This window comes from Acanthopagrus latus, chromosome 15 (genome assembly GCF_904848185.1).
Source record: "Acanthopagrus latus isolate v.2019 chromosome 15, fAcaLat1.1, whole genome shotgun sequence".
NCBI lineage: Eukaryota > Metazoa > Chordata > Actinopteri > Spariformes > Sparidae > Acanthopagrus > Acanthopagrus latus.
Window position 1 is genome coordinate 15,251,244 of NC_051053.1, and position 27,052 is coordinate 15,278,295.

Below are 27,052 nucleotides of genomic sequence, written 5' to 3' on the forward strand. Positions count from 1 at the left end.
TATTGACCTATGATGATCATGATTGCAGGTGCTACAAATTGATGGCTTTTTCACAAGAGAAGAGAGACCTTCACAAAGCCTCCAATCAGGTCTGTTAGCTTCTCAATGAAATAAATTGAATATTATATCCACTGCTCCACATTTGTGATGGTTTAGTTAAAGAAATGACCACTAAAATGTCTAACTTTTAATTAACTCGTGGCTTATTGCTTCTTAGAGGATGACTTGCAAGAACAAGTAGCTTTATCTGACTGATGGAAGGTTAATATGTGAGGATTACCGCAGTCAAATTACTTGTCTCATAAAGACTGTTTTAACTCTTAAGTCAGTTATGTGAGATGAGAATTTGTATTAATTAATTAATTAATGAATTGGGTGGTTATAATTTTTTCTTGTCCTTCTTCATGTAAAGTATTGTACAATAGCCTATTATAGATGTGAAATTCATATCAAAATCTACAGTTCTTCCATAAACACTGGCGGCAGAGGCCACTCTAACACTCTAACTCTAACAGCAGGTTGACCTTCTGCCACTGAAGCATAAACACTTCTGTTGCATCTATGTTTTTGCTTGGTGGTTCCAGTGGACTAATACATAGTACCCTGTGTCTTGAAAGAATCCAACCTGTTAATACTTTTCAAAGCTGTCTGCCAATTGTCAGTTCACAGTTTGAGTCGATATAGAACAATAAAGAATAATCCTGTATCTTTGTGATTTTTTTTTAGGAAGTTAAAATGGATGAAAGGGCTTGGTCTGGGCAAGAGAGTATGGATGTGTGTGCTCAGGACATTTGGCTGGACAAAGCTGAGGTTTGCCTCACTATGGGGCTCTATCAACCTGCCAGGCAGCTCCTGGCAGAGGCCCACATTCTGGCTGTGGTGAGTTGGAAGACAAGACAGTAAAATAAAGTCTAATCAAATGACAATATAACACTGAACTGAACCAGACTGAACCATTTTATACATTTTCATTTTCCGGCGGTCTTGCTAATGGTCGATAATTTATGGTAGATAAAAAAGTAGAAGTATTTGCAGCAATGTTCTGCTAATTTTCTGCTCCACTATAACTGTCCTTCAAATTGTCTCTGTTAAGAAACTCAAAGACCAGAAAGCAATGGCAAGAAGTTTGCTCAGTCTTGCCATGCTGGCTTGTGAAGAGCAGAACTATGGCCAGGCTGTGATCTTGCTGGACAAGGCCCAAAACCTAGGCGGTGATGAGGAGTTCTGGTACCAGCTGACCCTCTCCAAGGTCAGAGCTGTGGTCGGTCAGAGAGACCGTGGCACACACACTAAGGTACAGAATCACTACATTGTAGCAACACTCTAAAGTACGATTATTTGTTTTTTGTACTGAAAATTTTTGCCCATCTTGTTTTATTTTTCTTTCACAGTTGGCTCAAGTTATAAAACAAGGCTGTGGAGCTCTGAAGCTACTTCTAGAGCAGCGAATAAACAGAGTCCCAGAAATCACCTTCTTGATCACTTCATTAGAGATGAGGTAAACACAAACTTCTGTGGTCAAACCTGCTAAATGTGTGATTTCTCCTGGTTAAAATCACCTTCAGTGCGCTGTTGTATTTGATAAGAATTTGTATAATTTCTGAGCTGTTTAATTTGGGGGAAAAAAGAATGTACGCTGTAATCATCAGAAAATAAAGAGTAATAAGAAGATATATGAACTTACCTCACACAGTTTTTTGCAGGACAAAGAGACTTGAGTATATTAAGAAATTGTGAGTATACAAGTTCTGTGGCCCTGACGAGCTCGGTAAATATTCCTCCTTGAAGACGTAGTATGCTCCAACAAAAGTCAATTGGCTAAAATATTGTCTTCAATGTGTGAAACCTACTTTCAACATGTATTTGTTACACATAAATGCCAAACATCATGTTTTAAATGTCTAACCAGACACATTTATGTAAGTGGTTTATTCTGATCCAATGGAGTGTTGTGTTCTGTTCCAGAGGAGCGACTGAATGTATACATGCCCTTGGTGGTGGTGAACCTGGAGAGACACTCAGCGCCGAGGTTGTCCAGATGCTAATGGCTGCCTGTGATACACTCAGAGATTGCGCCAGTGGTTTCACCAAACTCAGCTATAAACAATATGCAGCAGAGGCACATGTCGAGTATGCACAAGGCCTAAGGTTAGTCAGCCAAGAATAAGCCTAGACTGAATGTTAGTCATTATACTTGGGATTTTCTTGAAACCATATAATATACCATGCAAAAATAATTTTTGCTTTGCCTCAGTGCATGTTGCTGGGTTTTAGCAGTTGAATCCCAAAAGTAAGCAAATAAAAGTTTAACTTAAAGGATAAGTTCACCTATAAATGAAAATTAAGTAATTATCTATTCACCCCCATGCTGATAGAAAACAGAAAACAGAAGAATACTGCAACACTGTTTTGCTGTGAAGCTCTAGTAATGTTTTGTGAACTTCAACTGAATTTGCATAGGCATGAGCGTGAGTATTGACTGAATTTTCCTTTTTGGGTGAACTTCTCCTTAAAGAGTTATGTCATACTACTGTAACACTTATGCCAGACTTATACACGGTCCACTCCTTGCAAGAACATTTTCATATTGTCTTCCTGAACCTCTCTTACTTTTTTCTGTGCAGATTTTTTGGCATGGCAGCATTTTTAACTTGGATTCACCGAACTCCCTTAACTGTGCAAACTTGGACCAAAATAAAATAACTTACTTTAGCCAGATAAACACAACTTGTTCATGAGGAGGTGCGTGTTTGTTGGATTTGGTGATGAACACAATCAAAACCCCCATCATTGCCATATCAGGCCAACTGTTCATTTTCACACCATGGGGTTTCAAGTTCAGCTGTCAGAAATTAGCAAACAATAAGATAATAAGTTTAGCAGTGTCAGTCAATGATTAGAAGCCCAAAACAATTAGGAAACATTTTGAATACAGCTGTAAACAGTGTGCCATTAGAGCAGCACTGTAGTGTGACAGAACTGAAGAGTGAAAGGTCTAACATAAAGTCTGCTAAATGCTCTAAATGCCTATGTAAATGTAAGTTAGATGCTTAAAAACTGTCTCTCTGAAACAAAACATTCATAACTACCATGAGGTCTGCATTAGGTGATGTTACACTGTCTATACAACAGATGATGATACTTGACAATAAGAACTGGCCACCTGTTGAATTTCCTATTCCAAATAAATGGGGAGTTGGCAACATATCAACAGAGTAGCTGCCAAATGCTGCTAACTGTAGCTGCCATCAGCTTAGTTGGCTATACAGTTAGCTGTCCGTGCTAGGGGGTCGGAGTGGTAATATGAGAAAACTAGCCGGCGCTAACAGAATAGCATTATGACTTCAGTAAATATCTCTGTAACACAGTAAAATCTTTGACATGACAAAATTCTTACATGTAGCACCATAATGTTTGTCTTAGTTATACGGTCACTACACAGTGTTTATTTTGATTAATCTTTGTATTAAATCTAATTCATTCATTCAAATTATTATTTTTTTTTTCTTACCAGTGGACAAAGGCAGACTATCTGTCCATGACTCATTCAACAGGTTTGGGCCACTTCTGAATTGTGTTTGAGTCTAAGAGAAAATTCTAAGCAAAAGAAAGTACCTGCCAAATAAGAATGAATTTGTTTGTAGTGGCTCTTGTGTGAGACCCGATGTAGTCTCATATGCTCAATATCACTCAGTATTTGTTTTCATACTTACATAATCCTACTTTGTTTTCTCTCTGTTAATGATATTGCTCCACAGAATCCTAGCTAACCACACTACTTCTACAGAGGACAAAAAGCGCTTCCTGCTTGACAGCCTCTCCCAGATGCAGCAAGCTGTTACAGAGCAGGAACATGCCGTGCTGAATGCTCAGAGGATACTTTCCTCTCAGGAGGAGGTAGATAAAGTGCATGCCTGCTCCTTGAAAACCCATCTTTGATTGTGATGATAATCTTTCGAAAACTTTGTGAGGCTCTCAAAAGTTCTGAGAGACATTCTCTCTTCTATCTCTATTATCTCTTCTATTATCCACACTATTAACCAGTTAAAACTGCTCGACTTTCTTTTAAGGATACTCATCAGCAGAGGATGTTGCTGACAGTGAGAACCAGAAATTACTTACTTGGCAGAGGAGAAAGCATTACTACAGTATTGCTTAAAAGAAATGCTGTGAATAATTGTGTGAGTGCATTTGGTTGCCTGTTACTTCTGGCTAAAATTGTTGGCCCATTATGGACATGTGCAGATGGCAAAATGTTTGATCCTATTTAGAGAGCTATCTGAGCATGTTGTGAGAAAGAAGGGCTCTCTTATGAAAAGCCCTGTTCATGGCTAAATGACAGAGAGGCTTTGTTTGTGCTGTCTGCCTGTTCATTTCCTAAACAGTCTAATTGACAGAATCACAATTAAGCAGCTGCATGAGGTTATTAAGGCCCCGTTGTGCCACTATCATATTCTGCAGTTCTGGGCTGTCTGACATCTTTGCTAAATATTTGTGTGTATATTTGTGTGTTTACATCTCGGGCCACAGTTTATCTATGTTCTGACACAAACAGATAAAGCCTTCATTACTTTCACTTGTCAACAGCAGATGGGTGTTAGAATCATATTTTATCTAGACACAATACAAGCTCTCATACAGATGAGGTTATCTGAGGGTTTCAGTGCCAGAGATTGACTGGCAAAACACAGGTTGCAGCCTTGATTTCCATGTTGATAGAATCATGAAAGAAAGATTGATTGAACAACTCTCACACCTGCTGCAAATTCTTTTTCTATCGAGCTTTTGATTAAATATTGAGTGGATATTTGACTCAGACATGTGGAGCTGGATTGTGACAGTGTACTCTCAGCAGATGGTGCTGCTGCACTTGTAAGTTTTGACATCCAGACTGCCTTAGAGACAATGGACAACAGCTGTAATCACTTAAATGAGCTGGGGCATATTCAGATCTTTTTTTCTAAATTAGTGGATTTCACCCCAAGTTTTTCTTTGTGTCTGTCATTGTATCTCATGAAATCTGATCACACATCTTGCCTATGTTGGTATTTGTCTGTGGACACGTCATCACAGTCCACTCTTAAACCCTAACCTACAAATTAGAGCAATTGTTTTCATTTACCCTTTTAAGTAGTCATAATTTTCATCATTATAAAGAGAATGAGTTTCTGCTTTCAGGTTGGCAGCTTATTTATATCGGAAAGTGTTCAGTGGCATTTTCGTTATCATTGAAACTTGAGTTGCTTGCAGTGGTAGAAATGGGGGAACGAGGAGAAAGGCTGGCATTCCCCTTAAGATTAAATATTTTAATGGGTGCTGCTGTCAGTATTTTCAGTGCAGAATATATTTTCCAAGTCCAGAAGCAGGGGTTTCTTTTTCTCATGCATTTGTCATCTGTCTCTGCATGGAATATGTTTTTGATATTTAAGGGAAATTTAACACAGTTTAATCAGTACATATAAAAGTACTTAAAAGAAAAATGAAATCGAAAAAGCTAATTTAAAATGTAAAATGATAATCTGAAAATGTAAAGCGAGTAAATGACAAAAGTGACATTTATACTGACTCATATATGCTCATGTGTATATTTGGTGTGTGTTACAGTTTACCCAGTACATTTGGTTTTAATTTTGAGTGCATTTTCTCATATTTGAATTTTATACTTGTACTTTCGTCCTTGTCAGAGTCATGGACTGTCTCTGGCAGCCATGCGGAGGCTGCTGCGTCTGCGACTCACCCTGGCAGAATTTTGTCTGGCAATGCTGGAAGAGCACTGTGCTGAGAAGAAACGCCAAGCTCTGGCCCGGCAGAGGAAGACTGCTGCTGAGATAGCAATGGAGGAATTTACATGCTGCACACCTGAACCTAACTCCATAGAAGAGGCAAGGCTGGGTCAAATCTGTTCTTGTATTTGTTTAGACATAATCAGACTTGAAACACTTCAAACAGCACTTTAAGGGAATTTCAAAAGATGTCATGTCTTTGTTACACTGAACATGAGCAGTTTAGGTCAATACGTACATATGAACTTAAGTATTCAGTCTTACTATGTAGGTCAAAGGGACGTGCTGGTTAGTTGTGGTTCATGGCCACTTGGGGAATATCACAGGCTAAGTAACACCAGGCAATGCCTAATTTTCCTCTTGAGAGCAATTCCCTTTCGGCTAACCAACAATTTAGCTTTTAGTTAGCTTCTCTGTTAGATGTCAGGGCATTTTCCTTACCAGCCCCACTCTTAATTTTTTCTTATTGAAATTGATTTAATGACTTTGAAAGAGGATGCCAGGACAAACAGTTTTCTATATTTATCACTGTTATAACCAAACAAGCACAGCAGCAAGCCAACTTTCCAAGTCATCTTCCCATTGATGTTAACTTGGGACACCACTGTTCAGGATTTTCCATCATTCATATTTATTTAGGATTTCATAATGAGGTGCTGGGTTTGGGAAACAGTTGTATTCATAAAATGTTTGAAAAGTTGCCAAGGGTGGGATAGCGAACACTCACTCAACTCAGAATAACAGAGAAGATATAACCTTTATTATAACATATTTTCCCCCTAGTAATGGAATTTTTAAACAAAAAAGAAAGATTTTCCTTCAGGAAGAATGTACCCCTTACACTTCCCTAAAATCAAGTCATGTGACAGTTACACTAGATTAAGAATGTTCTCCATTCTGCCACTAAGCCAAGTAACATGTTAGCAATTGTACAACTGCAACAAGCAGAACTCTACATTGCAATTTGCATTTAAATATTAAGAGTTTAGATTTGGAGACTGAGAAGGGTTTTATGCTGTGAGCACAAGTTTGGTCATCAATGAGTGCTTATACTGGACTGTATGATAGGTGGAATCATAAAGACCCGATAACGTTGTGTTATTTTTCATGTACTTTATATTTCCATGTATTTCCTCTTTTCTGCTCTTTCCTACTTCCTCTTTGTCTCACTTTGTATTTATGCTGCAGGAGATCAGTATTTGTTATGATAAATTTAAAGCCAGGGTACTTACTTCTTGTTACTCCACTGACAGCACTCCTCTTCCTCCTCTTACAATGCTGCCTTTGAACAGCTTTTGTAATACATTTTCCTGGTGGAAAAAAAAAGAAATGTTAATCCAAATAGTTGTTTGACAGATGATAGTACAAGTAAGTACATTGCCTATGACCCATCCCCTCATTTGACCTTAACTTCCCTGTGTGTTGTCCAGGAATGGATGAGTGTGGGCAGTACCTTGGGGCAGGTGGCTCTGGGCCAGCTGGCTGCAGTCAGTTCTCGCTGCCTGGACAACATGGAGATCAGGGCTCTCTCTCTGAGTCTGCTGGGAAAGTACCTCAGACTGCTGGCTGTACAGAAGGATCCAGTTCATCTGTGCGCTCTTTGGGACAGACACAAACAGGTAGACAGCCAAGAACCCATATATACATTTACACATGATGTATAGTTATATACTTGTCAGGGTTCTCATCAGCACTGTGTTCCAGATAGAAAATTATAGAATTTGATATATTATCTAGAGATGCACAAGGAAATGTATTGAATTAATTAGATACGGAAAAAAGACTGTTGGAAACACAAGGTGTAACCTGTTTTTCTGAGTCCAGAAATTAAATGAAAATCTTCCTTGAAGTGTGGTCTAAACATGGACCTGGGGTTTGTATTCATGACAGTGGTGTTGCACTAAGAAACTGCGGGTGGGGGCGCCAAATTGCCAAAATGCCAAAATGCCAATTTCTACTTAAGGTTGCTTTAAGTAAGACTGAAAGTGAAACTGCCACTATATCTCTGTCCCTTTTTGAAGTAACTCTACTATCAACTGTGTCTGCTTGACATATATTTAAAAATATTGAGTTTATTGAGTTTGAGTTTATGCTGCCATCAGGAAAAATTTACAGAAGTATCCACTGCTATACCACCAGATTATGCAACAGCTTCTTTCCTCAGGCTGTGAGACTCCTTAATTCACCATTTGCATTCTAGTTTGTTTTGTTTTTTGTTTCTATGTTGCATAAGGGGACTTAACCTGTGTTTCATTTTGCGACCCTGGTGATGTAATATGACAAATAAATGAATCTTTAGGATGAACATTTAGACTTAAGAAATAAATGACAAACCAGACAAAAATCACTTAAGACTGAAAAACTTTAATAATGGAAGTCATAAATCTGAGGGATTCTATTCGTGGCACACACACACACACACACACACACAGACAAATGGGTGGTAAACTGAAAAACAGGCTAAAAGTCTTCTTGGGGTTAGAAAGAGGGATTTCAACTTACATAAGACAGAAAAGCCCAGGTTTTCATGGTTTATGGTCATGACGGTATTTTATTACTAATCACGATCACTGTTCTTTGATCTTGAAATAACTTTGTTCAGAAGGGGCCCCTGCCTGACCCTAAAGCTGTTTCCAAGGAGGAGGAGGATTCAGAAAAAGACAGAGGGTCAAGCAGAAGAGAGCAGAGGGTAACCTCTGCCAAAAGCGCTGAGCTGCAGGTGCATACCTCCTGACAAGTGACTCTATTACTTCTGACTCATCTCTAATCTAAGGTCTTTATGCTGAGGTTCACATCATATCCCAAATCCCCCAGAGGTACATTTTTGGGTGCTCTGCATAGTTTTAATATTGAAAGTCAGCGCAGAGAGATCTACTGTCAACATCAAACTAGGTACAGAATAAAATCGGGTAATGTATTATTTATATGGCAACGTTTGGGAATATTAAGTTAGATTAAATTGATAATATTGTAAGGTTGAGTGTTCACTGGGGTGCATGAGATGAATTACTATAAAAATTACACATGTTATTTTTAATATTGAGGTATCAAAATGGGATGAATGCCTTCACAGACAACTTTAATCAGTTTGTTTATTGTACTTTTGCCATTGGGGGACTTAAAAGTACTGTTGCCAGACATAGCAAACTTATCAAAGTATCATAAAACATTCCAGCCTTATCAGGAGCAAAAACTGTAAATACCTACATTGAAGACTTAGGAAACAGTGTCTTATGGCCTGTGTGGTGAGGGGGAATGATTACAGCAACTTATGACTCCATCAGTGTAGGAAATCAAACCTATCCATTTTGTGAAAAGGAATATAGAAAGAAAATATATTTGCCAGCATTTTAAAGGTGACATAATGGTACCTTTTGAATGTTAGACTGATTATGATAGACTTGTACTTGCATTGAATTTGAAACTGTATGAGGATGTTAATCTGTATGTGCTTTTTGTGTGTGACTGAGCAGAGGAGTAATAGAGCCCAGCAGCTGTTGGCACAGGCCAGTAGGGCACTGAGTGAAGTCGTCAGCCTTTGTCTCCACCATAAGCTTCCCCTCTCCATCCTTGCTGATGCTTCTGCCAACATGTTGGAGTGTCATGGCCAGTCCGATCCTGCAGTGGCAGGTCAACATCTTGCCCTGTTTCAGGTATTGTGCTTCAAAGTGTCATGAACATGCAGTGTTTGTATCATGTATAGCGATTACATGCCAATCATCCTCTTTGGTAACACTTTATAGCCATCATTAACAGCTTGTTTATACTTAATTAAACTTAAGTCAATAGTTATTTTACTGTTAATAGACAATGAAATGCTTTATAAGCAATTCATCATCAGGTACAAGTTGTAAGAATTGGCACTCTCTCCAATTTGTACGATTAACAGGCAACATATCACCATAGCGACAGCTAACTGCTGCTGCAGACACAGCTATTTAGCTCAGTTAGCTGTGCAGCTAGCATTCTAGAGTGGAGGCTCAGAGTGGTATAATGAAAAAGGCCAGGCTAGCTGATTAGCATGCTAACTTCAGATATCTCTGCAACACAATACATTTTATGTCAACATGGTTATTTCTTTACATTCTTTTGATAATTATAGTTTTTAAACATCCTCAGCAAACTTCTTATATATTACACCTTTAAGCAATTGTAAAGGTTTAGAAACATCAGTTGCTACAATAAACAGTTGTTTGATAAACGGTTTATAAAGCATTTCATTGTTTTTAATAGTAAGATAACTCTTAACTAAAGTTTAATTAACTATACATTTACCATTTAATAATGATGGTTATTAAAAGTGTTACCCCAGGTTTCTATTCAATTCGATCACTGTTTTGTGCACTGTTAAAAATTCTACATATAGTACATAGTATGAAATGGGGGTCCATACGATGTCACTGAGCTACAGCATAGAAACACAGGTTGCTCTATGCACAACACAATCCCTATCCCTTACATCAGTACCCACACATCACCCTCACTTACTTAATGGTATTCTTTAGGATATCATCACCCACTATTATTCCAGCTATTACAGACCAGCTCCTTCATCCATCTTCTGTTTTACTCCCAGAGCTGCTGCACTGCTGCTACAATGGCTGAGGTCCTAAGTTCTGCCTGTGCTGACACCAGTGTGTCCCAGCTCTCTGCTTTGCTCAGCCTACACAGGAAACTACTTGTCTCTCAGGAGGAGAGGCCCAGCAGCATGCTGAAGGGGGTGGAGGACTCCCTCAATAGCCTATCTAAGGTACTGGGTCACCAAACCTCCCCACTCATGATTTATGGATGCTGTCACACTCAGTTTTGTAAACTCCCTTGATGGGGAACACGATATTGGTGCTGTTACGGCCTTTGCTCTGAATGACATTGGCTGGTATGTAGGGCAGCTTAGTGGCATCTGCAGCCTTGTGAAAGAAGTTAGGTGAAAACGCCCCCCTGAAAGGCAGAAACATGTTAATGAGATAACAGTGACAATAGAAATGAATAGTTGCCTTATAATTAGTGGTGTAGTTTGTACCTAATTGTATGATTATGATTATGGTCCTTAATTTAACTCAAGTTAAGTAGTTTGCTTAAATATTTTATTAACAGAAGCAATTAAACCTGAAATATGCTCTTCATGATCATGACATGATCATGACAAAGTAAAAACTTATTTCAGACCGCAAACATTCCTGTGTGTGGTTTGTCTGGAAGTCTTGAATAAAGGTGCTCTTCCAATCAGCTTTAATAATTTAGACGATATACAGATCATTTATATTGTTGTTCTTTTAATGTACTGCCATTGTTGATCATTTTTTAATAATATTTATTAAAAATAGTATTTTAAGATATTTTGTTTATAACTTTGGCCTGCAAACAAAGAAATACTGACCCTGCACATTAGTATTGTTGAAGATGATAAATGTTTAGATTGCATACAGAACAGCTTAGCTGTAACTAATGAAAGGACCTGATTCAGGGAGCATTTTTCACCCGGTAATAACATTTGATGAATAGATATGTCCGAGCAATGATCAGGACTAAGCAAACACCTCCAATTTAGATATAATAATAATTAATTGATGATGATTTTATTCAGAAAAGCGATTTTGATACTACAGTGTGTGTAAATTAGAGAAGAAGAAAGCAAAATACTTACTGCTTTAAAACAGCCTTTCATTTATCACATTTATGATGCCAATCGTGCTGTGAGTGCTTCAACGAGATATCCTAATGTCTCACAAAATAGCTCATATTTTTAATAGTTGGGCTTTTAAGATCCCAAAAAATATTAGCGGAACAATTAAGCAGCACTTTGTCCCCCTTTGTCCATATCAAATCACTTATCCATTTTCACAATCCTGTTACATTTTGATACAAATGAATAGTCCTTGTAAATCAATTTGTAAGACGAATATCCTTCTTTTTATGCTCTCTAAAAACCTTTTATTCAAATGAAGTAAAGAGACTTCCTCAAAGGTTAAATATGTGATCTGAAAATGTACTTCCTGTTTGCAGTCGTTCAGCCATCTGACCATCAGTCCCAGCCACCTGAACATCCTTGCGGAGCTTCCACCGAACCTGAAGATTTTGCTGCTTCAGCACTCTGAGGATGGGTAATTTCAATTGTGTTCTCTGCTGTTTTTTCACTATAACTGTCCTATTACCATTATGAAAATTCTGCCCTTTTTTTTTCTCCAAATGTTTCATCATACATAAGTTGATGATTGCAAGTCACATGAGATCCAGCCTACAGTTATATCTAGAGCAGAAGGGGCTTGCAATGTTTTATTCTTGCCACTAGAGGGCCAATGGTTTTAACTACTGCATATTACTTGCAGATAGAGACAGACTGCATTTATGTTTATTTTAAACAACAATATGTTTTGGTTTCAGGTCAGAACTTTTTGGGGCCTTTTATGAGATGACCAAAGCTCCAAATCAAAAAGGAAAGACGGTGCAAGTTACAGGTGACCGTACTTGTGCATTTTTAAACCAGGGATGCACATGTCCGACTTTTTCAGTCCCGATACTGATACCGATATCAGTGCCTGGGCTTTATATATCTGTCGATACCTGATCCCAATCCGATACAGTTGCTGAATTAATAATAAACTGTATACTTTCCACCTTATACCTTTCTTCCACCATGTGGAAGAGACTAAAGGTGCCAGACTTTCCTAAGACAAAATAATCAAATGTTGACCGAACATTGTAAACATGTGAAAAAAAAAAATTGAATTCTTGTTTATTTATTAATTAAAAAAACAACAGTGCATTCAAATTTAAAACAGAATGTAATCAGATTTCTCAAATTAAAATAAATCAAATGTAGCCACAGAAACAAATTAGTGTATTGGTTGAACATACAATAGTAAACAGTAACCGAACATTGTAAACATGTAAAAGATATATTACATGCAAAGTCCTGCAAACAGGAATTCAAAATAAAACATAGCAGCTGAACCTGATAATCAACTAAGAAAAAGTTGGTCAAACAACAACTTGTGCTTTTCCAGAATGCGACACACTTGCTGCTGACGAATGACATAGGATGTGCTGCGATGGAGTATGGATCGGCCCATGGATCTGTCAATTTTTCCGATCCAGCCATTTTGTCAATATCGGGGCTGATATCCGATCTTGATGTCGGAACAGTGCACCCCTATATTAAACCAGTGTTCACTAATAGACAGGCTAAGTTGATTGTTCCACAGCCCTGGAGAATATGGTCCTCAACACACATACCAGGCTGAGTGTAGCTTTGTTGTCAGCATTTAAATTGAGCCAAATTAATTGAGTATTCCCATGTAACATTTATCTGCAGGGCAGATGAAAAGTTCAGTTTTAATGAAGACATGGAGAGGGGAAAAGCAGACACAGTGCAGAACTAATTTCCCTTTGACCTCTGTTCTACTGGCCTGGCATGAAACACCAGCTTTCATAAGTCATCACAGGGTATTAGCATACTGTAACACCTGCTTACATGACCTTTTCTGGGACTACTCTCACATAAGAAGTTGTAGACATTGTGGAAAAAAGGGCTCTAAACTCATTGCCTGAGAAGTAGGACAAATTCATGAAACAGAGGAGACAGTGGGGGAAAAAACAAGATGTGAAAAAACAAGACAGAAGAAGAGAGAAGAAGATCTTTCAAAGGGGTAGGGGGAGGAAAGGGAGGAGGAGGTGCTCACGGGGACCAATTACAAGGCCTGAATGTTTCTGTGAGTCTGCATGTCTGATTGTGTGTCAGTTCTGTGATTGCAGGTACCCTGGCGTGCTCTGGGGTGGCCAAGGTTTCAGTCTGCCCGCGGGCTCTGCTGGCACTGAGGGAACGGATTTGGGCCTTTGGCCAGGAGACCAGACATGCCCTCCTCAAGGAAGCCTGTTGGCAGGGAGCTGAGAGCAGGCTGGAGGCCTCTCAGGAGCATCAAGTTTTTCTCCATGTATGTCTTGTTGAGACCTCTAAGCTTCTTTCACTCTATTAACATTATCCACTGCAAGCCTCATAAATAAGCTCACGCTACTGCTATTATCATCATTTCATGCCTCTGCCCGCTTGGCTGACTTCTTCATTCAGCATTTTGATGCTGCAATAGATGTGCATATAAGTAATCAGGGGCCTGAGACAATGAATACTGCATTACAGCTACTGAACTCCCTTCTCTTTATTGTTGTTCCCTCTTACAGAAAACTGCCGCAGAACAAGCGTTCAGAGAAATCGTAAAAGATATGGAAGACTATTTGAATCCACTCCTCACCCAGTTTGACTTCTCCTGCTTAAGGTGAAGTAGTGTATGTGCCATCAGACTCCTTTGCTACTTTGAAGTGAAGATTTTGCTACTGTGGCTGGTACAAATGTCCACTGTAAGAAAAGTCTCTTCAGTGTGAGCTCAAAACAAAGAGAGACTAGTTTCAGTGTTCGTCTCTGTTGAACACGTTTTCACATCATGCACTACCTGATGCTATCTGGCACTCTTGTCAGACATAAGGCAGTGCACTAATCCTCGTCTGATGATCCTTCCCTCCTCAGGCCCCAGGATGCATCACTACCAGTCTCTGAGATGACCAAAACCAAAGATAAAGAAGAGAGAGAGAAAGGCAGCTCAGGTAAAGGGAGAGCATGTTGTGAGCTTGCCTGTGTCTGTGACAGCCTGAGGGCCTTACGGTTATCTATACAGTCTATCATACAGACAACCATTCAAACATCTGCTGTGATTTCTGTCTTTGTATTGGCACCCTGTCAGCAGGTTTCTATTCCAGCGAACTGCAGCTCACCCCCCTCTGGCCAACATTGTTGCTATATGTGTGAAATAATGTGATACAGTTTTATTTCACACACACAGCACAGCAACTATGTACATGCAACTATGTACATCAGAAATTATGGACTTGAGAAGTTATAGATCCACTTGACATATATTGTATACCTTATTACACCTCAAATATTTTTTTGGTGTCATGAAGTATGCAGCATATATCAAGATGTTTGTGCTTTGTATGTGTTTGTGCATTAGTAAGGTTACCAGCAGAACCAGGGGAGTACTTGGTGTTGCTGGCAGACAGGAAGTTGCTGGAGTTGCCACTGGAAGCCTTGTCAGTCCTGCAGGGGGAAGGCCTGACTTCTGTGTCACGAGACTTCTCCCTCCAGTTACTCCACAGTCGCCTGAACAGAGAGGAACCAGAGAAAGGTACCAGAGACAAACATTAATACATTTTTTGCAAGTACTACCTAAGGAGTCCTAACCAGTCCGATGAACATGCAACTTTAAAAGGAGTAATGTGTAACATATGGCAAGAATTGTTGTATGCTTTCAGCAAGTTTACCATGTTTCACAAGTTGTTTTAACTTTTGTAGTGTATTAAATATACAAAATTAGATAAAAACATGTCAAGACAGGAAATAGTTTTACACCTATTATCCTTATTAAACAGAAAAATACAATTGTCAGCTAATGTAATCAAGTTTATCTCTTTTATCAAACTGCTGAACTTAACTGCTTTGTTAACTCTTTATAAAAAAAACACTTGGTTCAAACTTCACGAAAGAAAAATAAGCAAAAACTATCCTGGGTTGTCTTTCCTGTGTTCCAACAGTTGTTATTTACTGGGCAAATCATTTTTTTATTTCACCACTCTAGATGCTGCTTTTTCAACATTGGAGATGACCGCCCTTAAACTCACTCCTGTCCTGCAGCTAGTACCTACAGCTATAGATAGCTACTGCAAAGAATATATTGAGCAACAGTTACTCTGGTTATATCTTGTCCCCTATTTTTATAGTGACCTCTGACACTTTGCCACTTCTTACACATTTCACCTTTGACATGCTGTTGAGCAGTTATTCTTGTAGACTCTAAGTCTGATGATCTTGTATTATTCATATGATTTAATGGTTCTATTATTGGGTCTTATGCAATCCAGTGAACAGTTGCATTCAGTGCTAAGTGATGTATTTTTCCTCAGTAACACTGAATGTCAACTAACACCAGAAAATGCCAGCCACTGTAGAGTTGCAAATTAGTCATTTGTTAGCCCTGAGTGCTTGAGAAAGCGTTAACTATGTTTGTTCTGTGTGTTAAACATAGGGACCACACAGAAAGCACCCAGAGACACACATGATTGCCCAATGCATACAGATGAACATTTAAAGATACGACACATAAATGATGTAAGAGCTAGTTATTGTGTATACAAAAGGTATGACTAATTCCGTACTTTATATAACACAGGTATTATTAGAAACCTGTTTGAATATGGAAGTGCATATGACTTGACTGGCTGGAAGATGTCATTTCAAACACATCTTAAAGCATCAGGAGAATTCCTGCTCAGCATTAATTCAGTCTGTTATAACTGTCCTAATTAAACAGGAGCTGTTTTAGGATTGTAAGAGTACTAATAGTTTTTTAATTGTCCAAAGAATGATAAATCAAGATCTATGATTACTCATTTCCGCTCATTTCCATTGATAATTTCTAAAATGCTCCTTGTCTAACAAAGACCTAAGTGTAGAGCTTTTTCATTAACCTGCTCATATTTATTTTTGTTGACATTATGAAAATAATTATGCAGTTATTTAAGCAAGAGATAATGTGAAATAGATGGTGACAGGTAAAGAACCATCAAAATATGACAATGAACAACAAAAAATTTAAAATTAGCATGGAATGCATTTTGCCCATCAAAGATACTGCAGGAAAAAAACTGATTTGTTGTGGGAAATTTAAGCCAATGCAGTTGAATCATCTTATTTGGGAAATTGTTGATAATTAGAATGGTCATTTTTTTACAGTATTAGTGGAGGGTTGCTTCTCAGAACTCTTTAGACTGCAGGCGGCCATCCATAGAAATGGAATTTTTTCAGGAAAGAAAGGTCATTTCACATCCTGCTGCCATGCAGAACGTCATGTGGACTTCCGTGAACGCGTCGGCCTGCTTCGCTAAAGTGGATGTCCATTAACTGTGGCCATTTCACCCTGCCTGCTAGAGCAATTTAGAGTCAGGACTATAGATTTGATTGTCGAGGAGTAATACAGTATATGACTCATCACATGGAGCTTTATGTTGAAGTTTTTCTGAGGTGCTGTAGATTCACACTGATGGCCGGCTGAAATTCTACTGTCAGATACAGACCTTGTTGGGAAAAAGTTTTAGTTTTTTAAAAAACGGATCTTAAATGTGTTTAGTTACAGTCCATCTGGGACCTGTTATTTTAAAAAAATCCCTAGCATTTATAAAAAAGCGGTGACATTCTGTCAAGAATATCTGTTTTTCGTGTAAGTTCAGGTTAAATGTTGCACTATTACCATTTTCGTCTTCACAATTTTACTGTATATTGCAGTTATTATTTACTGTACTTTATCGTAAACATCAGGGAACTTTTTAATGTGTAATAACAGAATCTGATTAAAAGACAGTTTAGAAGAAACATTAGATGTATTTTTCTGGTAAAACAAATATTAACCAAAAAGAACAAACCTCAGTTTGATTAATATTATCCAGCTCATTGTGTCTCTCCAGTCTCTCGAGGTTTTGTATGGTTTACTATGAGTGTAATATCCCAAAGAAAAAGAGCAGTGTTTTTTGGCAATGATGCTTCAATCCTTGGGGGAATTCTCTACACTAATATTTTGTGAAGAAAGAAAAGGGGGGCAGACAGAGCATGGAGTCTGATGCTGCAGACACTTTTACCTTTTTAAAGGTTGGATCATGTGCATAACTTAAATGAATGTTCAAAGGTTACTGTTAAACTAGTGTATATGTGTGTGTGTCATTTGACACTTACATATGCCACAGAAAGGAAACTATCGAATATGTATTTCCTAATCTAATTTTTGAATGTCTGGATCAAACACATGGGAGATGATGAGACCAGAAAGAAAGTCTCTTTTTGTTTTTGTTTTTTCTGGACCACCATTACCATAATTTTGACATCTACAGTTTACCATTGTGTCAAGAAGATATAGTGCCTGAAACCACATTTGAAAGGGCTATTTGTTATTCTGTGCAGTGCTTTGCATGAAGTATGCACAGGACAAATTAGCACAAACTATAAAAAGATTGCCTTCAGGTAGTAAATGTTTGTCTTTGTCTGGATGTCTGTTCTTACAGCCTCAAATTTGTCTGTGTCTCTGTATCTAGAGTTGTGAATCAAACACATTAGGATCAAATATATTACATTAACATTTTAGGAGTGATTTGGGAAAAGAAGCAGAACAGAAGTACAATTGGTTAAAGCATACAAAAGACAGTCCCATGATTTCAGGCTATAGAACAGCCCTGGAAGTTGCTCGTAAATAAAACACAGGTCAGCTGACTTAGAGTGAAAGATGCTTTGCTGTAAACTGACTAAAGCTTCAGACAGAAAGCAGAACACTTATCCTGTTACTTCTTTATATTAATCCAGTGTTTTTCCCTTACTGATTTTTAATCAGGACAAGCCTTCAGTTATAGTTGTTTCTCCTCTTTTAATGAATTATACTCTACAGTTCTGATACAACTGAGGCTATAGCAGCATCTGAGCTAACCTCATTGTTGTTATGAACAGCAGCTTCTCTCACTTACGGCCATTCATCCATGCCCAGAGCTGCTGTCTCCAGCTGCCAGTAGCTTCACTGGAGGGGGAGACTGATTGGTTCACCACCTGTGTGTGAACCAATCAGCATAGCTTGAAGCTTGGCAACATGGAATTGCAAGATCACGTGGTCACATATTCTCGCAAATCCATACTGTATATCAGCCGATAAAGGCATTTTTTGCAATGAAAAAAACTATGAAATGATGGTAGGATATTTCACAGTTGAACTGAAATAATGATAATATTGATAAACCCGTCAATCAGCCAATCGGTCAATCCAGCTCGAGTTTAAATTCAGTATTGTTCTAGATGATGTAATTGAATTAATTGCTTAATGTAGCTATGAGGAAACTTTCAGAACAGTTCTTCAGTTTAAGTCACCAGTAAATGTCATTGACAGATAGTGAGTGCGCACCCCCCCCCCCCCCGCAGTCCAAATGCTGTGTAATCTACCCTGCAGACAAGTGTATGTATTAATTCTGCTTCCTGTTTGTGGCAGTTGAAAGTGACAACAAAAAGGAGACCAAAGGTAGCAAAGGAACTAAGGCAAGAGAAGATCAAAGCCAAGCCATCAAAGTGGTGAGTTCAGTAAATTAATCTGGGCCTGCCAGATACAGACAGCAATATTACATTTACCTGCTGTCAGCACTGGCAATAATTTAAGTTCACCTCGCCTCCCTTTTAAGTGTGGTTTTTCTATCAATTACATAATGTGTTTTCATAAAGATCCTATTTCAAGCTTCTGAGCATATATCTCCTGTCATGCACCACTTCTTTTTTTTCCACCATCCCCTTTTCTTTTCTGCCTCCATTTCTTTTGCTCTATCTCCTCTGTCTAAAAATCCACTCTCATTCTTTGACACCATCAGTTTTTGCAGATGTATATGTTATAGACTGTGTGTGTGTGTGTGTGTGTGTGTGTGTGTATATATATATATATATATATATATATATATATATATATATATATATATATATATATATATATATATATATATATATACACAGTATACACTATGCTTGTAACTGTCCTAATCTGTTTAAACTTTAATGTATTGCCCAGATGACGCTGCCTTCAAACACCTTCCCAGTGGACACACGTAACTTCAAATGTATCTTTTTTGCTCAGTATAAAACTTTTTTTTTTCATGGAATATGAGATAAACTATATTTATTGCACTCTTTTTCGTTGATCATTATTCTTGACACATCTTCACAGACATTGTTGACCCTCACAATGAAGGCCACTTTGGTAAGTAACTAATTCAATCAATTTTTAGAGGGACTACATCACATAATGTACATTACATATGTACATAATTGAAAAGACTACTGTATATTGTAGCTATCTCTTAGGGCATAAATGTTTGTTAATGAAAAATTACAGTGCCGGTAAATTGTACTAGCTTTTTTTTAAGGTTCTGTATGGGTGGTGTGTTGTGGACTCTTTTGGGAGTGTTTTTGTGATTTATGTTTGCTGTTGGTATTGTTATTTTCAGCTTGTAGCCCTTAAAGCATCCTTATTTTACAGTTAACTATTATACAATATTTTAATTTTTGTATGAGTTGCATTGCAGCTCCCAGTTAGTGTCACAACTTTAGCAAATTTAAGTTTTCATCATCTTTTTGTGTCGTTGTCTGTGCGGCACAGAAGGGACCAGTCTGAGCATGAGGATGAAGGAGATTTTGGAAAGACACAACCAGCACTTTACCCATCTGTGGGAAGGCTTTGTAGGCAGCAAACAAAAGCCAAGGTAAGAACCTTTAAGTAGACCAAAGCAATGCAATCCAATGCAGCGTGTCTTTATTTGGGCCTTGCACTGAAGATACAGAGAACCAACTCTAGTTGTTACATTGCAGCACACTTAATAATTTCTGTGCTGCTAACCCTTCCCCAAATGTGTATCCAGCCTGTCTGAGGTAGAGCAGCTGCTGTGCAGGTGCAGTGCCTTCATTTACCTGGGGCTGGAGCGCTTCATGGCAAACATCCCACCTGCCAAACTAGCAGCCCTCAACCTCTCTGGTACTGTATGCCCAAACTCTGCATTTACAATAAATATTTTTTTAATAAACCTAAGAGCATTTTTATTTGAAATAATGTCTGTGTAGATGTATTAAAAAATTACAGTATGCTGATATCTACATAATCCTGCTGTACAACAACACATCCAGACATAACACCAGCAACACGGACATCTTAGAATATGCCCATCACTGTTACTGGCACCACTCTTATTTCTGTTTTGGACTGACAGTAGATACATCAGTTGGGGTTGTCAGTAAAAACATGTGTTCACTCTGCGTTACTCTGCCTTATTTCTGTAGGCCCTCTCCAAATAACAGATATATCTGCTATTGATAGAAATGTAACCATGTCACATAAATGTCACAAACTGATGAGAAAAATATATAATCAGTCTGTGTCATCAGATTTCTTGAGCGTTGGATGTCCTAGTAATGTACCAGCTTTTATGAAACACACAGCGCCTTGCGTCAAAAGGCCTTTTAAATAAATGCAGATGAAAAATATGAGGCAAAATACTGTAATGAATGAATGATTGAAATTTGGAGCAGTGCTGTTTGCAGGTTATGTAAGCAGTAAATGGAGCAGTAGGCTTAATCTCTTTTAAACATATCAATCGTTCATCCTCTGAAATATATATAGAAATATCCTTGTTCTGCTGTAACAAGTAGACTTTCTGTTCTTTCTTCACTGAGTGCCTGTAAGACTAATGAAGAAAATTATACTAATTTTACTGTCATTTTATCTTACTGACTAATTATAGCATAAAGTCATACAAGATAACACATCTGGAGTATTTTCAGACAGATATCAACTGAATCATTTCAGCCTAAAGTCCAAGTCCAAAATCCCCATCACATTGCCCCAGTGGGCTTTACTCGCTCTTTGGTGCACCACCCCTCTGTCTTTGGACCCTCAGTTCAAGTATGGAAAAACTCCCCCAAGGAGAAAAAATGGAAGCAACCTCAGAAAATGTGCAACAAATGTCACTTATATCAAACAGGCCAACAAAATCACTGAACATACAGATAACAATGACTAAATATCTGCGACAAATAGATTATAAAATGTATGAAAAGAGTGTGGATCCAGGAAGACAAACATAGTGACTCCAGATAAATAGAACTAAGACATTGCTGCGTCTTTTTATTTTCGTTGAAGGAGCATCTAACTAAAAACCCATCCCCTTTTCCTCCCTCTGTACTCTTTAAAGGTCCAATGTGTACGATTTAGGGGGCTCTCTTTGCAGAAATGGAAAACTATTTTCAAAACTATGTCCTTATTAGTGTATAATCACCTTTATCTCACAGCCATTTGTGTTTTAGTAACCTTAGAGGGAGCTGGTCATTTTCCAGAGACTTTCGTGCTGAACAGACAAACCAAACACTGGCTCTAGAGATGACCTTTTGCATTTTTACTTTACCTGAAGGACACTGTAAGTTCTCCTACAGGCCCTGAAAGGGAGACAGGATGGGAGGAATATTCACTTGCTTGTATTTTGCAACTTCTCTACTAGGTGCCACTAAATCCTTCATACTGGACCTTTAAATTTTTAGCATGTCACACTTTCGGAGATATTTCACAAAACAAATATGCACTCATATTCATGACTTCTTCCTACTCTCTCACCAGCAAACAAAGGTAGTCTGAGGATGGGTGGACTTACATCGTGACTGACAGAGTGTCAGGATGGCCTTATGCTTCGCCCCAGGCCAGACATATGTGCCACCCGCTAGCCTGGCATTAGTGCTGCTAACTATAGTGTGACTGACACCATGGTTTGAATTCCAGCTGTTACTTCACAGCACACCAGATCGGTTCTACCTAATTGGCCATCAGGATATGATTAGGCGATGGCAGATTTGTATTTCTCAGAAGAAAAAAGGTGTCATGCGGGACACGCTGCACCATCTGTACTCATATCTTATTGGGGAATTGTGTTACTTTGTCACTGCATCTTTATCTTGTTGGGGTAATTACATTACATCTTAACATGGCTCAAAGCTCGATGACTGTAACGCCGCAGTGACAGTGACTGAGGCTCACATCAGAGAGGACCGCCGTTCTGGCCCCAGGCAACAGCATATAGCAAGGAGGGGGAGGAGGGAAAGGGGTCAGCGGTGTCGTGGGTTCAGACACAGACATGATTGTCACTGTATCGGAAGTAAGCCAATGATAGCTGTGAGGCACAGCCTGTCCTTGCTGCAATAGAGAAGACGGTCGACGACCTCACTGACACACACTTGGTGACTGATCCAAGCAGCATTTTCCTCACACCTACAGGTCTTAGTGCTCGTACAGTAAAAGCTTGTCTTGTGTAGTAATCAATAAAGGAACTGTGTTCAAATAACTCTTCCTGTCTGGTTTACACTGTGTTTAAAACAGCCTAAATGTTATGTTTAAGTAATAGAATTTAAAAAACGTATGTATGTTAAAGAGAAAGTGTAACACGTCTTTCTTCTAACTTAAAGTGATGGACGTTGTGCTCTGTGTGTTTTCGTACCACCAGACTACAGAGCAGCTTCTTTCTTAAGAAGTGAAAATCCCCAGTTCATCCCCAGCACATTCCAGATATGACTTTTCTCATTCATAACATTCATACTTAAATAATCAACCTTTTCCCTGCAATGTTCCCCATTCATGTAAATGGACAACACATGAACAAAAAAAATAGCTTCATGATTTATCCAACAAGGTACCAAGGATAACTACAAAAACTATATGGAAATGGCCAATCTTTTCACTGTTGGCTTATACAGGTCATTCATAGGCATCAGTGTTAAACTGAGACTAAAAAGTTCCTTGCAGTACCTTTAAGGTTCAGGTGTACACATGAGAACAGCTGAGAACATCTCTTTTTGTCAGGGGCAGAACATGATGGACATCCTGGAAGCTGTGATTTATGCTTCATTTGCAAATGTATATGAAGAAGTCAGAGGCACAGGTGCACGCTGTGTGCATTTAAGCATTAAGAAAGAACATGACATGATATAACATGACATGACAGGACAGGACAGGACATGACATGACCGGCACCTAGCACTCTGCAGTATGTGTGTTGTGTGTTTTGTTTGTGAGGAGGTTTATGTAGATACATAGACTCGTAAAAGAGCTTTATTTATCCTCCTGCAAGATAATGATGATGATTTTTGTTCTCCTCAGAGTGTCGCATGGCTCTGCTCTTTGACATGGTTCAGAACAATGTCAGTGTTCTCCGCCAATTAAACTCTGACATGCACAAGAGGTAACAAAACAGCTTTATTGAATAAGGCTCTCAGTTGTTCAGATAAATGTCCTCTCGGATATCTTCCTATTTATATCTGTCTTTTTACCGTAAATGTGTTTTACTGGATTCCCTTGCTAGAGTCGTTTTTGTCTTTTGTCTTAGCCAGTATTTCAGCTCCCCTCCCTCTGTCGCTCATAATCTCACCATTTCTCTCCTCTCCAGTTCGGAACAGTTTGCCCTGGAGAAACCACTGGAGACTGCTCTGCTGATGAGTTTGGGTGGTGTCGGCTGTATTGTCCTCAACCAGTGGCAGACTAGTCTTCAACAAAACACACAAAATATGGCCAAGGTTCTAGACAGTAGGTGCTGGACATAGCAGCAATAATACTTTTCCTACATTTAATAATCCTACATTTAGGCTCAATCCCGTGTCCAATTTTTACCCCTACCCATTATTTTCCAGTGCTGCTTTACCCCACAGAACAGTGAGTTACAAGAGGTAGTGGTTCAAATCTCCCCCCATAAAATGGGACAATTATTATTCAAGTCACCTAATAAAAAGAGCACTGCTCCATAACTTGCACACTTGCGGTGCTTTATTGGCTAACATTAGCAACCCGGGCTCTTACCCTGCCAGTTTGCTCTTAGATCGGAGGAGCCATACATAGTGCAGCAATGTTACTGCTGGACATAAAATTCTGTCGTGTACAAGGGGGGAGCACAACATTATAATAAATCAAAATGCGAGAATGTCATGCACGAAAGACAAAAAACAATGTAAGGTTGGCTGGCTAGGGCGACATCAACAAACCATGGATCCGGCAAGGAAAATACAGTGACAGAGGAGGAGCCCTTTCAATCCTATGAAAGCTGCTCATGGCACACAAAGCAAAAAAAACACTTCCCAGAATTACCCAGATCTTGACTGTTATGGGGGCCACAGAGAGTGCGCACAACAGACTTCCACAGGGAAAAGCTGGCTTTGTTCAGGTTTTGCGCCATCCTTTGCGCTTACTTCAATGTGGACACAATTATTTAATTGTGTGGATCTTCTAGACATGCTAAATGTTTTCATATCACATAGCTCAAATTGTAATAGTTAGAGAGGTAATCTTGCAGCCCCAACGCCTGTATGTCAACACTTAAAACAGATGGGCTGGTAGAGAGACAAGGGCTGTAATGGGATTGGGCCTTACTATCAGCCAAAGACTTGTGATTATACCTCTGTTAAACATTGACTTTATTATTCCCATGGTCATTATTAGCAGGTACAGCAATACAGTATGTGCCTGTCACCATGTGTTGCAGATCTACTGAAGGACAGACAGACCTCTGGCCAGACCATCCATGCCCTGCGGAGAAGGGACAGCTCAGAGATGCCACATCACAAGGATGGTACTGTATATTCTACACATTACCTCATTTAGCCTCACATTTGAATTTCTTTGTACTGTAAATAACATCCAACATGTTCTTTATGGGTACATCGCAGACGCCCACACATCTCTCTTTCTCTGTATTACAAGGCTTGGATTGTTTTGCAAAGGAAAAAAATAAATGTCAAGCAGAATCATTCAAATAATGAATCCAACTAAGCTGGATTTCAATATAAACCCCTGATTTAATTATTGCTTTCTGTGGTTTTCCTCTGCAGATCAAGAGCTCCTCACTGACTCAAGGGAAGATGAAGTTCATCACAAAACGACTGTCACACCGTCAGACTTCAACTGCATTCTGTATGGGGTCCCTTTCTTAATTGTCACGTAATTTACTGTATATCCTCAATATTTCTCGCTTACATTTCGTGGCTCAGGATGATGACTGGCATATATGTCAGCCAGCTGTCATAGTATGAGAGTTTTTAATATAGTTTTTTCAATATATAGCAGATGTTAAGAGACAATACAATGCCTGACTCTGGGAAATAAAACTAAGGCTAATGCTCTTGGAGAGGGGAACTCAGACATATACATGACAGTGAACCTTCTTTGTGTAACAGGTAACACTCGACATATTGAGTGAATAGAGTTGCTCTCCACATTAGTCACTATGATTATCAATGGTGATTGATATGCGTTTGTAATGGATTTGAAATGAAATGAATGAAAACTGTTTTCTTGTGGCTATTTGCTCAAGACTTGTCTATTGTGGTTTTCATAACAAGTGAATGTTAATAAAATCAGTCCCTGAGTTGAGCAAAGTTGACCCGCAACTGAGGGTGCACCAAACATGCTCTGTCAAACGGTGCCAACATGAAAACAGCTAGACCTCTCTTTAGTCAACTCAAATTAAATGTAGGCTAATTGTTTCTGTTCATTTTAATTTGCAGAATCCCTTTATCAGACATTGCAGTACCAGCTTAATCCTTGTATTTGTTGCCGCATTGCACCAAATGTTAATTCAGTAAATTCCTTAGTGGTAAACACACCCACTGGGGAAAATGTTCTCAATGTAAGAACTGTGTGACCTGAGGTTTTGAATGCTGCCCTATTTATTGTAATTAAGTCAAACCTAAAATCAAAAGAGAAAGTGGAGGTCACCAGTGGCATTCCAGTGCTTTATTCCTGGGCAGATGTAAAACACACAGATCAAATTAGATTTTTACCCTAATGTACTGTATGTAAAATTGGGGAGATTCAGATTGAGACTGTTGGTGTTACACTCAAAGGAAAGACTAACTGGTGATCTATTTCTTTTATAGATTAAATGATTGAATAGACTCACATTTTGTGCTGTGTTCTTGTTATGTGCGAAAATGGAAACGATCCGGCTGTCTTTGCAACAGTGGTGCCAACAATTTGGAAAACGCAGTGGGAGAAAGGTTGTCAGTTGCCACTTTAAGTAAGCATAAAGACAAGAAACAGGGAAAAACAACTAGCCTGGATCTGTTTTTAAGTAATAAAATCTGCCTGCTAGCACATTTAAAGCTTACTAATTAACACAATTTGACGTGATCATTTAATCCGGTTAAAAATAAACGATTTGAGGCACAGTCTGGCACATATAACCCCAACTTCTTTTTACGCTTTGGTTTTTATATGAATTAAAGAAGACGTAGTGTGTCAATTAGTGAGATTCAGAGGGGCTAGTATAGGCAGATTTTATTACCTTAGATTTGTCTGGGTTCAGTCAGCCTCAGACACCTTGTGCAACAGTCAGACTCATACAATTGGTTTTAAATGTTGCTCCATTTTCCCAGTCAGACATTGATGATGAGATTACAGAGCATCTCCTGTGCTGACACACACAGACTGTAGTGCTGCTGTGGTGCTCATAAACACAGAGAACTGTACCCTTTAGAACAAACTGCTGATTATCGAGTAACATTTAAGAAATTATTGTCTCAGCTCCCGTCTGCATCGCTGAGGCCTGGACAGCTTGTTCTTTAGCTGATGACATTCAGAGCCAAGTTGCTGGATACCACTTTTCTTGTTTCCCTTATTCTAACAAATAAC

General features: G+C 38.7%; 1 protein-coding gene across 11 annotated transcripts in view; it reads left to right on the forward strand.

Annotated features, from left to right (window-relative positions):
• LOC119033540 (cilia- and flagella-associated protein 46) overlaps positions 1-26,316 on the forward strand; it is a 60,227-nt gene extending 33,911 nt beyond the window's left edge. For 7 of the 11 annotated variants that reach the window (XM_037123806.1, XM_037123807.1, XM_037123809.1 and 4 more), the window contains 26 exons: positions 29-89; positions 727-879; positions 1,094-1,294; positions 1,392-1,498; positions 1,966-2,148; positions 3,759-3,897; positions 5,685-5,882; positions 7,214-7,402; positions 8,386-8,502; positions 9,257-9,436; positions 10,360-10,533; positions 11,787-11,884; positions 12,165-12,238; positions 13,536-13,714; positions 13,959-14,053; positions 14,302-14,378; positions 14,786-14,959; positions 18,848-18,927; positions 19,412-19,460; positions 19,568-19,600; positions 20,000-20,102; positions 20,259-20,371; positions 23,534-23,615; positions 23,820-23,956; positions 24,906-24,992; positions 25,252-26,316. In XM_037123806.1, the coding sequence (XP_036979701.1) occupies positions 29-89; positions 727-879; positions 1,094-1,294; positions 1,392-1,498; positions 1,966-2,148; positions 3,759-3,897; positions 5,685-5,882; positions 7,214-7,402; positions 8,386-8,502; positions 9,257-9,436; positions 10,360-10,533; positions 11,787-11,884; positions 12,165-12,238; positions 13,536-13,714; positions 13,959-14,053; positions 14,302-14,378; positions 14,786-14,959; positions 18,848-18,927; positions 19,412-19,460; positions 19,568-19,600; positions 20,000-20,102; positions 20,259-20,371; positions 23,534-23,615; positions 23,820-23,956; positions 24,906-24,992; positions 25,252-25,364 (3,196 nt within the window). In that variant the 3' untranslated portion in view covers positions 25,365-26,316. Of the gene's footprint in view, positions 1-28; positions 90-726; positions 880-1,093; positions 1,295-1,391; positions 1,499-1,965; positions 2,149-3,758; positions 3,898-5,684; positions 5,883-7,213; positions 7,403-8,385; positions 8,503-9,256; positions 9,437-10,359; positions 10,534-11,786; positions 11,885-12,164; positions 12,239-12,787; positions 12,960-13,535; positions 13,715-13,958; positions 14,054-14,301; positions 14,379-14,785; positions 14,960-15,856; positions 15,994-18,847; positions 18,928-19,411; positions 19,461-19,567; positions 19,601-19,999; positions 20,103-20,258; positions 20,372-23,533; positions 23,616-23,819; positions 23,961-24,905; positions 24,993-25,251 lie in introns of those variants that run through there. The other 4 variants (XM_037123812.1, XM_037123813.1, XM_037123814.1 and 1 more) reach the window with 4 other exon arrangements.
• Positions 26,317-27,052: the final 736 nt, after the last annotated feature.